Raw genomic sequence first — 12,681 nt, 5'->3', positions numbered from 1 at the left:
CTATAAGCATGGATGTTGTAAGCAGTCTCCTTCAGTACTCTCCAGTCCCTCTGTACTGTCCAAGTTCTCCTCCTCCTCATCCTCCTCTTCCTCCACTTCTCCCTCCGACGTCCCCTCCTCTATCTGGATGATCGACATCACCGCCTGAGGGTCCTCAGTCCTACCCTCCTCTTCATCCTCTTCCTCCTCTTCTTCCTCCCCTCCATCGTCATCCTCTTCCTCGTCCCTGCTCTCTCCGGTCTCGGTGTCCTGATTGCCCGTTGGGCTCTCCCCCCCGCCCCCCAACGTCCGGAGCCCCCCCTGCCTCTTCCTGGCTGCCCTCCTCTCCCCCACAGCCCCCACCCCAACCCCGACCATGGGGCACTTGTGGTCCCTGTAGTACTTCTGCCTGGTGAAGCCCTTGTTGCAAGTAGCACAGCGGAAGCGGTAGTTGTCGGTGTGAGAGCGCTGGTGCTCAAGCATATGGGCACGGCGGCTGAATGCTTTCTGGCAGTACTGACACTTATAGGGCTTGATACCTGAGGGGGGGAGAGAGAGACAGAGACAATCTTACAGTGGGTTTAAGACGGCAGCATACATACAGTAAGTATCACATGTTTTTAATGCATTTTCAATGCTGCACACAAATTGCTCCTCAGGGTATATCCTGTTTTCATAGATGTAATTGTTGGATCCAAGGTTATTGTTGTATTCTATTGATCATGAACTACAACAGACAGACAGACAAACATGTATTAGTGACTCACCAGAATGAGACAAGATGTGAGCCTTGAGTTTGTCAGGTCTGTTAAACTCTTTAGTGCAGCCAACATGTGTCCTGAAAACACAACGACGCCATGAACACACCGATACAAACAGGAGACAGCTCTCTCTTCCATTGACCAAACCGACATAATCATCTTTTAATCACCATTCCTTTGCATTTAGTTCTGGTTTACTAACAGTGTCATCGGACACTCGGTGCAGGCTGTTGGAGTAAGAGAGGGTGTTTGATACCATTCCAGTCCTGGTGCATCACAACCAGCCCCTCTTCATTTCTACCTCCAACAGCCTCCACTGAGAGTCTTATTATGTTGGATACTGTTCGCTTCACTGGGCCTGCCAATTACAATCACCTCAGGATGCTTTCAAGTTTATTGAATTGAATTATTCCTCCAGGGTTCCCAGACCTTATGAAACATCAAATTCAAGCACCTTTCAAGGACTTTCTAGACACAGATCTGTTAGAGGAGAGCAGGACAAACGGAGCCTCGCTCACCTGAAGGGACACTTGTACTTCTTAAAGGGCTCATGAATGAGCATGTGCCTCTTCACCTTGTCCTTCCTGTTGAACGTGGCCTCGCAGACTGAACATTTGTACGGCTTTTCACCTGTTATGGAAGGACAACAGTGCCATGTAAGCACACGGCAGAGAGAAAGTCACATGGTCAGCATTTACACTGGAGGGGAAGAGTCGGACCGCACACATCTACACGACACGTACACATACCCAGGGGAGGCTGGTGGAGGTAGAAATCGGAGGACGAGCTCATTGTGACGCGTGGGATGGAATGAGGAATGATATCCAATGGTATTCCATCCCATGCAACACAATGAGCCCGTCCTCTCATTTCTACCCTCACCAGCCTCCACTGGTATTCCCAATAATTCTTACAGTATCTACAGTATTATTCCTGCAGCATTATAGCATATAGCAAAGATAGAACAGAATAACCTCTGGGTTTTTTTTTCAAGGGGGGGCTCACCTGAGTGGATGCGAGTGTGCAGTTTGAGGTAGTGTTCCGTCTTGAAGAACTTCTTACAGATCTGACACTTGAACTTCCCCCCGACACCGTGTGTGGGAAGGTGCCTCCTGAAGTACCTCTCACAGGGGAACACCTGGGGAGGGACACACAAATACATAGTATTTATTTATCTATTTATTCTACCAGGCAGGTTGTCAGGCAGGTTGTCTGTCTTCTAGAGCTTACCTTTTGGCAGTGTGGACAGGGGAAGTTGTGTGATGCGGTTAACAGGTGCTGCTCTAAAGCCTCCTGGGTAGAGTACCTGCTCTGGCACTTCATACACCTGTATGAGAGAATAGAAATAGAATGGAAAAGAACAGAAGAGAAGAGAAAAGAATAGAATGATATAGAGTAGAAAGGAACAGAATGGATTAGAATAAATCAGATCTTAATCGTCTATTTGTTGTGCAAACGGAACTTCCGGTGTATTCAGCATGGAGCCGACCTGTAGAAGGTGGTGTCCTTGCGTTGGCTCTGCTGGGGACAGAAGCAGTGGGAGTACTGGTGGACGCCCAGCTCGAACAGCGAGGGGAACACCTTGCTGCACAGATGACAGCGGTAGGTCAGCTGCTCCTGGTGGGTTCGGATGTGTTCCAAGAACTGGTCCAACTTCTGGAAGGTCTGAGAGCACGATTTCACCACACACTTGTATACCTGGAGAAACACACACACTTGTATACCTGGAGAAACACACACATTTAACAGACGTGTTTACCACTGAAAGGAGGACCATGCAGGCACACACTCACACAGACACAGACACAGACACAGACACACACACACACACACACACACACACACACACACACACACAGTCACAGTTGTTCAGCTGAAACATACACACTCACTCACACCCTCTGACCATCGTGGTCGCCTCACCTGCTCTCCCTTGTGCTTGGTCATGTGAGACTTGAGCTGGAAGTAGGTGCTGAACTTGCCCTGGCAGAACTGGCACTGGTAGGAGCTGTCGATGAGGACCATCTGCCTGGTCTTAGGCTGGCTCTGGAGCTGGGCCTGTTGGGTCAAGGACTGGGTCAGAGACTGGGTTTGGGTCTGGTCCTGGTTCTGACCATTCTGCTCGGCCCCATCTTCCTGGTTGCTGTCTCCATCTCCATCTCCTTCAGGCGGAGGGTCACACTCTCTCTCCTCTGGCTCACCTGAGGTTTCTGAACACATACACTGTTAATGTTGGGGAGGCTATGGTTATTATGTTATTACAAGGTAATTACAGTGTTATTACACAGGTATAGTGAAAATGATTAAAGGAGTGTGTATGTATCCTTTCTATGTTAACTTTGTCTCATATTTCATCTATTCTATTATTGTGGAGGTTTCCAAGACTAGCAGTGTGCTGGGGGATATTTCATCAACGTCGCTAAATAAGTCAGCACTTAATTGAAAAAGCCTGGTTACTCTTAACGTCGTCTGTGACTTAAGGCTCAAGCCGTTCCATTAACACAATTCATTAAAGAAATGAACATTCACTACTGTGGCTATGTTATCAGCAGGCTAGATAATCAGATGTATGTTTAAAGTTATGGTGTAGGCTAACTTATGAGAACTGACATAACTACAATGCATGTACTGTTAATCAGCCTAATTGGGTGAGATGTTCAAGCTGTGAAGATAAAAAAAATAAACATTAAATACAGTCCACAGCTCCGTCCTGAGGTGGGGATCGAACCAGCGACCTTCCGTTTGCTAGCCACCCTCTCTAACCTATATGCTAGGCTACCGCTCTGCTGTTTGTGATGCGAGTTTATATGAGTATCTATCTATCGGCTTTTGAAGATAGTGAAAGTGGTAATTAAGTAAAGACATAAATTCATGTTTTGTCACATTATGAGAAAAAGGTCAGACCTAATCTTTCTGAAAAGACACTTGACGGAACTGTCTTTCCGGATTTTGTTTACGCCTGTTGGACAGTTTTGAAACACATCTAAATTAATCTTGACAGCATGGACCAGGTTAGTTCTAAGGTATAAATTACCTGCCTAGATTTTCGTTTTAACAACGTTGATGGAATACCCCCCTGGAGTTTCTTTTCCTGAAGAACTTGGAACAAAGGAAGTGATGTCACAGTGAGATTACCTGTGTGCTCCTCCTCTTCCTCCTCTGGCTGCTGAGGCCCCTCCTGGTGCTCCTGCTGCTCCTCTGAACACAGTGGCACCACCTTGACTGTGATTGGTAGCCTGGACACCGTGCTGGCCATGCCCCCGGGCCACACCTTAGATTAGATACGTCAGATACAATTACACTTGATACCTTACATACAAGTATAACCATACTCCATACATATGACTAGCAGATAGATGGACAGATAGAGAGATAGATCGATGGATAGATACAAAGATAAGAAGGCCACACCTTGTGTGTCTGCATGTGCTTCTTCACATTAGACTTCTGGGCGAAGGCTCGGCCGCAGACGATACACTGGAATGGCTTCTCTCCTGTGTGGCTGTGGAGACATCGGAGATCAGGATGGAGAACGTTTGGCAGTCCAACCTTAGACACGTTCAGATGAAAAGAGAGGAGAGGGGAGAGGAGAGGAGAGGAGAGAAGAGGAGACGAAAAAGCTCACCTTCTGATGTGTTGCTGTAGATCAAAGTTTTTGGTGAAGATTTTGTCACAGAAGTTACACTTCAGCTTCTGGGCTTTTCCTTTCAGTTGATCTGCTGTCGGAAGGGAATAGACAATGGACTGTATTACTTTTTTATATTAAGACATATCTTATACCAATAAACATGACTGTCAACATTATATGTCCTCAGAACATACCTCCTGGGACTCCTTCCGGGCCTTTCTTGCCGGTCCTGGGTCGCTTGGGGATGATGACCTTGTCAAAGTCTTCCAGTTCAGTGAGGTTGGCCGTGATGCTGCAGGTCTTGGTCTTGGTGCCTTGCTTCCCAGGGCTGTAGACTGGAGGGGTGTTGAAGGACTGACTCTCTACACACTGGCTAGGGACCTGAGCGGGGAAATGGGCTGATCAGAATACTCGTATAGAGAGAAAGGGAGAGACAAAGGAAGAGACAAAGGGAGAGAGACAAAGAGAGAAAGACAGAGAGAGAGAGAGAAAGAGAGATATATATATGCTGATTTTAGTCAAGGCTCACCTGTACAGACTGGAATGGCTGCAAGCCGAGGGTGTGGATCTCTGCACTACCACCCCCAGTCATAGGGGGCAGTGTGCTGTAGACCTGGACCACAGAGTTGCTGTGACTGGAGGGCACCTGGGAGGTGAGAGGTTGAGACTGGCCTTGCCCAGAGGGGAGGGGGTGGGGGACGGGGTGGGGGTGGGACGGCTGTTGCTGGTGGTGGTGGTGTGAGAGGGGATGGTGGTGGTGGTGGTGGTGGTGCTGGAGGTATGATGATGCCCCTGTGTGCATACTCAGGTTACTCTGTGAAGACAACAGGCAAACCATAGAACTGATTATGAATATGAGGTAAACAAGATATGGAGGGAAAGCAGGTTACAATGATCTCTTTTCACAAGCAATAGCTTAAAAGTAGGAATAGATTGAACAAAAGTGCAATCAGTTGATGGTTTGTGGAGGTGTGTGGAGCCTGGGCAAAACCTACTCCAGTAAGTATTTAAAATGGTTTCAAATACTATTTGAACTCAGGTTTGATTATCAATAGCTTGGAATTGAAAGAGCTTAAGGGTCTTATGTCTTGTCAGAGCCATCAATACAAATACATAAATACTGCAGGGGAGGCTGCTGGAGGTAGTGATTGGAGGAGGGCTCAATATAATGCATGGAATGGACATGTATGTTTGATACCATTCCTTATTCCATTCCATGCATTACAATGAGCCCGTCCTCTGATTTCTACCTCCACCAGCCTCCCCTGGTCTACTGTATCTGGCTCAGTGTCTGGTTATGTGTAGTCTAACCTGAATAGGAGGCTGCATGGCGGTCATGGGCTGGTCGATAGATGTAAAGGCAGAGATGGCTGACATCAGCACATCATCACTGACCAGGATGTTCCCCTGAACCAGGGTGTGAGTCATAGGGGAGGGAGGCACGGTTATATATGTGGACACCTGGTGGGGATGATGAAACACACAGACACACACACACACACAGACACACACACACACACACACACACACACACACACACAGACACACACACACACACACACACACACACACACACACACACACACACACACACACCATTAATACATTATTACATTGCAAGAAAATTATTTATGGTACATATATTGTTCATCTCCATCTCTAAAGACACAGTACAGAATGAATATGTTCTCTGGTCAATTAAGGGTTAAATAAACAGCGGACATGCAAAACAAGCACACATATTTTACACCGTAGCCTCCTCAAAATGTTCTTATTAGGACTAGATCCGTGTCTAGGGTCACCCTACTTCCCCCTACTCCAGTGTAATAAGCCTGTACTAGTACCTACCTGTCTGTTGGTAGGGGTCTGAGGCCCAGAGTTGATGGAGGGTACGGGGGTGTAGGCGCTGGTGGAGGCCAGGGAGACGGTGGACAGGGAGGGGGCGTTGGACTGGCACTGCTCCCTCTTGTGGGTCATGAAGGCAGGGAGGGAGTTGAACTGTTTCTTGCACTTGCCGCAGAGAAAGACGTCTTCATCGTCTGTAGAGAATAAATCTATATTTTACATGTGATTTACAGAGGGTATTTTGTTTGCTGTGTGTTAAAGATGTGTTGTTGTAGTGTGATAGTGTTGTGATAGTGTTGATAGTATATTTGACTGTTTCAACTCAAATCAATGAGGAAGCAAACTATTCTTGAGGTAGTGAGGTAACGCACGCACCCATTGACTGTATGGTGGATGTGCCTGAGACAGTCTGGCCATTAGGGTCGGGGACACCTCCCTGGCCGTCCAGAAGTGACTGCACAGCCAGGACCGTCTGGTTGTCCATCCCTACGGGCAAGAGGGACAGATTTTCGGGGAGTCAGAGCAGTGTGAGTGGGGGTAATTTCCATAGTATGAATGAATGAATGAATGGTCTTTATTGTCATTAATATAGTACAGGTACCATACAACGACATTTGGGAGGGGTGGGATCCCCTGGTGCTAAATACTAAAAACAAGAAGGGAAAAGAGCTGGCTTACATAAATAAAGGCTATATAAGGTTGATGATAGCCATGAAACATGACTGAAATATTACTTCAGAATTAAACAATCTTTAAAATGATCATGTTTCATGGCCAGGTTGATGAACAACAATAGTGCGACATGAGGGATATCAAATGCGTGATTGTGAAACACAGACGGCTCTTCCGACAACCATCCGTTCTCCTCCTGCCATTTTCTCAGCGGAGCCTCAAGCGGCTGTTGTTCCAACTCCCTCTTCTCCAAAAAGCAATCAAGCCCAGCAAAATGCAATGCATTGCTACTACGAGCACATCTAAATAACGCATGCTAGCGTATCCGTAGACCCATATGAGAGGATAATGTCAGCTCACTGATGCTCTACCTCTAATAATAAATTGTGCCTAAACTGTGCTTTACTGCACTGTATTAACTAAGAGAACAACCTTTAAAATGCGCATAAGGAATAACCAGGAAACGTTGTCTTATTGCCCATTCAGATATTGCTGACACAGTTGAATAAAATAAGTCAATATTAGTAATTTATTGATACCTTCCAGTACTTCAAATATTGCCTGCGCCATCTTGTAGTTCTTCTTCTGCGTGTAGGCGCTCGATTAGCAAGCCTGCGTACTGTGATAACCGGTGGGCGGTGTCCCTCCAGTGTCTTGCTTGCTGTCCAACAGATGTCCAACAGAAGTTTGGCTTTTGTTTTGTGTTTTGCTGTAGGAGTAGGGGTACTAGGGAGAACTGATCATAAACAAATCGTTATCATAAATCAGTCGTCAGGCACAGAAAATATGTTAAATAAAACTCTTCCAGCTGGATTCTGATGTTCTGTTCACCGACTGTCATTCAACATGATGTAACTGCATTATGTATTATGCACTTTTAAAATATGAACATTGAGTTACATAATTTCTGATTGATAAAATAATGTCCCATCTGGGATTAATACGTGTCTCTATTCTATTGTACTCTATTCTATCGTTCTATTTTATTATATTATGTTTCCTATTTCTTACATTTGATCAATAATCTAAATACTTGCATCATGATGAGAAATAAAAGGAAAGGGGCGGGATCCGGAAGAACGACAGTTCATGACGCCAATGACAGGATGATGCTCTCGCTCAGCCAATCGAATACAGGTTATCCATCCACGTGAAAGTTTCGCGGCAAAAAGGATTTGGCGCGTAAACCTCACTCCCTTGTCCTGTCCGATCAGCTGGTACAATAACAACAATAACACAGCAGTTTCGGGGGTCAAGAGACAACTTTGATTTACTGACTGCAGTCGAGGGGACCAGTATAAGGACCCATATGCTTCGTCTATCGGATAGATTTGTTTTATCGGAATATTCGCCATGATTTCAGTTGTGTCGGATTGCTTCCTGAGTACGCTTTCAAAAACTACGAGGGGCAGAAGAAGAAGAATTGACTTGAGTTCGCGACTGTAGCTGGCCAATTAACTAGTTAGCTTAGCATGCTAACTTGTCATATTTTGACATATTGTGTACTAGAAATTGAGCTATTCTTCTGATGTAGAAAGCAGTGTTATGTTGAGTCAAGAAGAGTAAGATCTAACTTGTTTTGCTATTTTGCTTTGTGACTTGAGTCGTTACTAAAAAAGTTTTATTCTTTCTTATTCCCTAGAGGAAACGTATTTGTTGTTCCTAAATATTATGCTTCGAATAGAGTCATTTAATCAGCTATTGATTATGTTTTCAAACTGCACCGATGTATTGATAGTCATTACTTTAGCACGCTAACACGCTAGCTGTCATTGACAAAGGGGAAGGGAACAGATTGTGGTCAGGCCTTCTCGCATACTTACTGGACAGATGAAAACAAAAGGTAGAAATGCACAGAAACGGGCAAAGTTGCTAACATGGTGCATGTCTGTCGTATTGTCTGACAAGCTATCCGTGGTGTTATTGCATGGCTGTGGCTGTTAAACTGCAGCTATGACAGCTGGCCGGGTAATATTGGGAGTCACTCGCTAAATATTAGCGACCATCATCAACTGGATGTTATTGTGTATGTATGCCATGGTATATTGATAGCTACGCTAGTTAGCCTGCTAGCCACTTGGACGCACAGTGAATGGAAAGTAAGCCTAGTTTTAGTCAGCTAGCTCTTTTGTTTACGTGTGCTGATCAGCAAGCTGATGATATTAACATTGTTAGACATGATCAACCTCCTCAACTTAAAGCCAACTCTTGCAACACGTTTGCAGCGTTATTCATTACACATTTGAGATGATAGATCACGTCAGTACCTGTAGGGGTTAGTATCTAGTTACTAGATTCTAGTATCACAAACGGACTTGAGTTTTGCCCAAAACGCGACAGAGGGGAAACAAAGCACCCCACTGTGTGTGCCATGTCAGAGGGGCTTGTATCAGGGCAGACGTCGGAGGATCTCTTGGCCGACTTCGAGTCTATTCTGAATGCGGGGAATTTTGACCTCACGCAGGACCATCAGATCGTGATTATCTCCACGCCGAGTAATGTTGGTATCAGTTCCGCGCCCCCCAGCACGACAGGGGAAATTCTTCTGTTCGCAACCCCCCAAGGCCCTGTCGATGTGGTGGTGCAAGACCAACGGAGGCCAACTTTGGGAAGACCTCCGGTAGGTATATTAGGCGTGTGTTTGTGTGTGTGTGTGTGTGTGTGAGATGATGTCAGCTCTTAAAAGTGTGAGAAGTCATCATGTTATAACATCTGTGTTTCAGGTGAAGAGGAAGTTGGACTTGGACAGTGATCACCAATATGTCAGTACGTCTCGGCCTCCCTCCCTCAGAGCCCAGACCTCCACACCGGCTCCGCCAAGAGGTACAGGTGCCCTTCTTCATCTTTGTCGTGGCCAAAAAAGGAAAGTATCCACTGGGAGAGCTCTGGTAGCATCATAAAACCAGTGATCTTAGGATACGTGAAGGATATGTGAAGTGATACAGAATGTTAGTTCCCCATATCTGTCTGGTTTTATGAGGCTAGAGCCCTGGTGAGTCCAGTCCCAGGGCAAACTGAATGCTGATTATTATTATTACAGTACATTGTTGTGCCAGAGGACCTAAGATGAAATACTTCCAAGACATGATGAGAGAAACAGTTGTGGTAGTGGTAGTTGTCGTCTATTCTAGAAAAAGCCATCAGTAAGGCATTAAATGAAATTTAAAAAGGTGTAGGCTGCAAATACTTTATAGTGCCTACCCTTTTTACATGTTATATTTTAAAACAAAACAAGCAAAAAAGTTAGTTATACTGTAATAATGTTTCCCTTTTCTTCTAGTCCCAAAACCTTCGACGGAGAAGTCTCGCTACGACACGTCTCTGAACCTGACGACCAAGCGTTTCCTGGACCTCCTCGCCCAGTCGCCTGACGGGGTGGTGGACCTCAACTGGGCCTCGCAGGTGCTGGAGGTCCAGAAGAGACGCATCTATGACATCACCAACGTCCTTGAGGGCATCCAGCTCATCTCGAAGAAGTCCAAGAACAATATTCAGTGGCTGTGAGTCTCAACTCCACAACATCAAGAGAGGCTGGTGGAGTTAGAAATCATTGACATTTTGGGCTCATTGAAATGCGTGGAATAAGGACTGGGTGTGCTGTAGTCAGATGCAACACTTTAGACCAACGAGGCCCATTCCTTATTCCATTCCATGCATTATAATGAGCCTGTTCTCTCTGATTTATGCCTCCACCAGCCTCCACTGCACTACATCATACTTTAGTTATCAATGATATAAGCACTCGTGTATATAATAATTTAGTTATAGATAATGATGTATTCCACCATACAACTAGTATGAACGTCCTGTATGTAAGTTCTTACTATGTTATCTGTTAATTCCGTACTGAGCCAATGGTTTCTCTATGGGAGTCATCCGTTGTCGGACAACTGAGATGACGAGGGTCTGTCTGTGTCTGTCAATTAATTTAATTGATTCCTCCACCTGCTGTCCCAGCTAGCTATCGCTCTGTCCATGGCGTCTAACTGATGTCTCTCATAGGGGGAACCGTATAGACGGAGAGTCAGTCTCCCGCTTCCAAGAGCTGAAGAAGGAGGTGTCAGACCTGACCGAGGCCGAGGAGAAGCTGGATGAACTCATCTCCAAATGCAACCTCCAGCTCCGCCTCCTCACTGAGGACTCACAGAACAAGAAATATCCTTGTGTGTGTGTGTGTGTGTGTGTGTGTGTGTGTATGTATGTGTGTGTGTGTGTGTGTGAGTTGATTTCATATCCCTATCTTGTCATATGCAGTTTGTGGACCAGTGTTGTGTTTCTTTAACCTGTGTTTACGCTGGGGTATGTGATGTGTCAGGACCTGAGGAAGTCCTTTGACACCCCAGACCAGCTTTTGATGGTCATCAGAGCCCCTCCAGAGACCCAGATGCAGGTGTCAGAACCCAGTGAGGTAGGTATTTAACTAATTTAGTGCCACGGTTGAATAAAGTTGCCCAAATTATCAGCATTCTAGAGTGCCAAAAATGCATAAATGATGATGCTTCTTTTTGTAGCCAATGAAAGTATTGTTGCTAGGTAAATACCACATAAAACACATGGTGCTCTAGGTGGTGAGTGTTCTGTTGACCTTTGGCCTTCTTTTAGATCTATATTGTACTCCCAACAGATTTGAAATCAATAAATTACTATTTAAACAAACTGCCCCTTCACGACTGTTTTACCCATTACCTCTACTGTCATGGTGAATGTGTTGTCTGCAGGACTACCAGGTGAGTCTGAAGAGCACACGGGGTCCCATCGACGTCTTCCTGTGTCCGGAGGAAGGTTCAGGGGTGTGCAGCCCTGTGACCAGCACCAGTCCATCTAAACCCCAGGACCAGAACCAGACCCTGCTGCCCGTACAGACCTCTACAGGCCCAGCAGAACCGCCACACAACAACTCAGCGCAGGACATGATGTCATCGACGGCATCCGCCTCGTCACAGCAGGACTCCTTGCCGTTGGGAGGTGAAGCGGGTAAGCTAAGCTCCTCCAAATAAATAACAAATAAACACTACAAGCTCCGGTAACTTTTCAGTCTAGCTCAAATTCGTAGACAAATAAACGCAATTGGCTGTAAGAAACAAAACTGATAATGAATCAAATAAGCACTACACATTACGGTACCTCAACAGTCGTACGTTTGAATAATTGTCACCAATTCACACAAGGAGGGGACAACATGTTTACTGTACACTTGTTCTCTTGTCTTCTCCCCAGCTTTCATGGTGGCTGACCCATTCTCCAACCTAGGAGAAATGCCAGACTTTGACCTTTCACCGCTTTCCTCTGAGTTTCTGTTCGACCGGAATGGGGAATGTTTGCCCCTCCCATTGGATGGCTTCATCAACCTGTCCCCGCCCCAAAGCCACGACTACCACTTTGGATTGGAGGAGCACGAGGGCATCAGCGAACTGTTTGACTGTGACTTTGGTGACTTGACACCCCTTGAGTTCTGAGGGGAGGACGGGGCGGGTAGGTGGGAAAGGACACTGGAGAGACACCAATGAGAGTGGAAGTGGGGGGCGGGGGGGGGCACCTCCACACGACGACACCCCAACACTGGCTGGCCGGTTCAATTCTCCACCCTTCTCCTGAAGTGTGCACTCCTACACAACCACTCATGGATTTAAAAGGAATGCACAGGTACTGTATATTACAGATACAGTAATGGTGGCATCTCTCTCTTCACTTGCACCAATCCAATGCTTTTAAATGCACGAGGGAGGAGCCAACATGTCCACGCTTCTGTGTGAAGGGTAGAAAATCAGACTGCAACCGTCAGATAGCTAGTTTGTC

The 12,681-nt window shown here is 45.9% G+C and overlaps 2 protein-coding genes across 2 annotated transcripts; one reads left to right on the top strand and one right to left on the bottom strand.

Annotated features, from left to right (window-relative positions):
• znf341 (zinc finger protein 341) lies at positions 1 to 7,455 on the bottom strand (the record flags this gene model as incomplete). Its single annotated transcript, XM_080534157.1, has 16 exons — positions 1 to 518; positions 747 to 817; positions 1,259 to 1,370; positions 1,746 to 1,878; positions 1,971 to 2,067; positions 2,230 to 2,438; positions 2,664 to 2,950; positions 3,876 to 4,011; positions 4,152 to 4,242; positions 4,366 to 4,456; positions 4,563 to 4,749; positions 4,898 to 5,182; positions 5,680 to 5,829; positions 6,217 to 6,407; positions 6,589 to 6,699; positions 7,425 to 7,455. The coding sequence occupies 16 exons, from the start codon at positions 7,453 to 7,455 to the stop codon at positions 1 to 3; spliced, it is 2,700 nt and encodes an 899-aa protein (XP_080390283.1).
• Positions 7,456 to 9,256: 1,801 nt separating this feature from the next.
• e2f1 (E2F transcription factor 1) lies at positions 9,257 to 12,341 on the top strand (the record flags this gene model as incomplete). Its single annotated transcript, XM_080534156.1, has 7 exons — positions 9,257 to 9,505; positions 9,609 to 9,708; positions 10,166 to 10,385; positions 10,888 to 11,052; positions 11,179 to 11,293; positions 11,604 to 11,859; positions 12,103 to 12,341. 7 exons carry the CDS (start codon positions 9,257 to 9,259, stop codon positions 12,339 to 12,341), a joined length of 1,344 nt encoding a protein of 447 aa, XP_080390282.1.
• Positions 12,342 to 12,681: the final 340 nt, after the last annotated feature.

This window comes from Nansenia antarctica (genome assembly GCF_963989245.1).
Source record: "Nansenia antarctica genome assembly, chromosome: 6".
In the NCBI taxonomy this organism is placed as follows: domain Eukaryota; kingdom Metazoa; phylum Chordata; class Actinopteri; order Argentiniformes; family Microstomatidae; genus Nansenia; species Nansenia antarctica.
The sequence above is the reverse complement of the archived record's forward strand: the minus strand, read 5'-3'. Positions and strand labels throughout refer to the sequence as shown.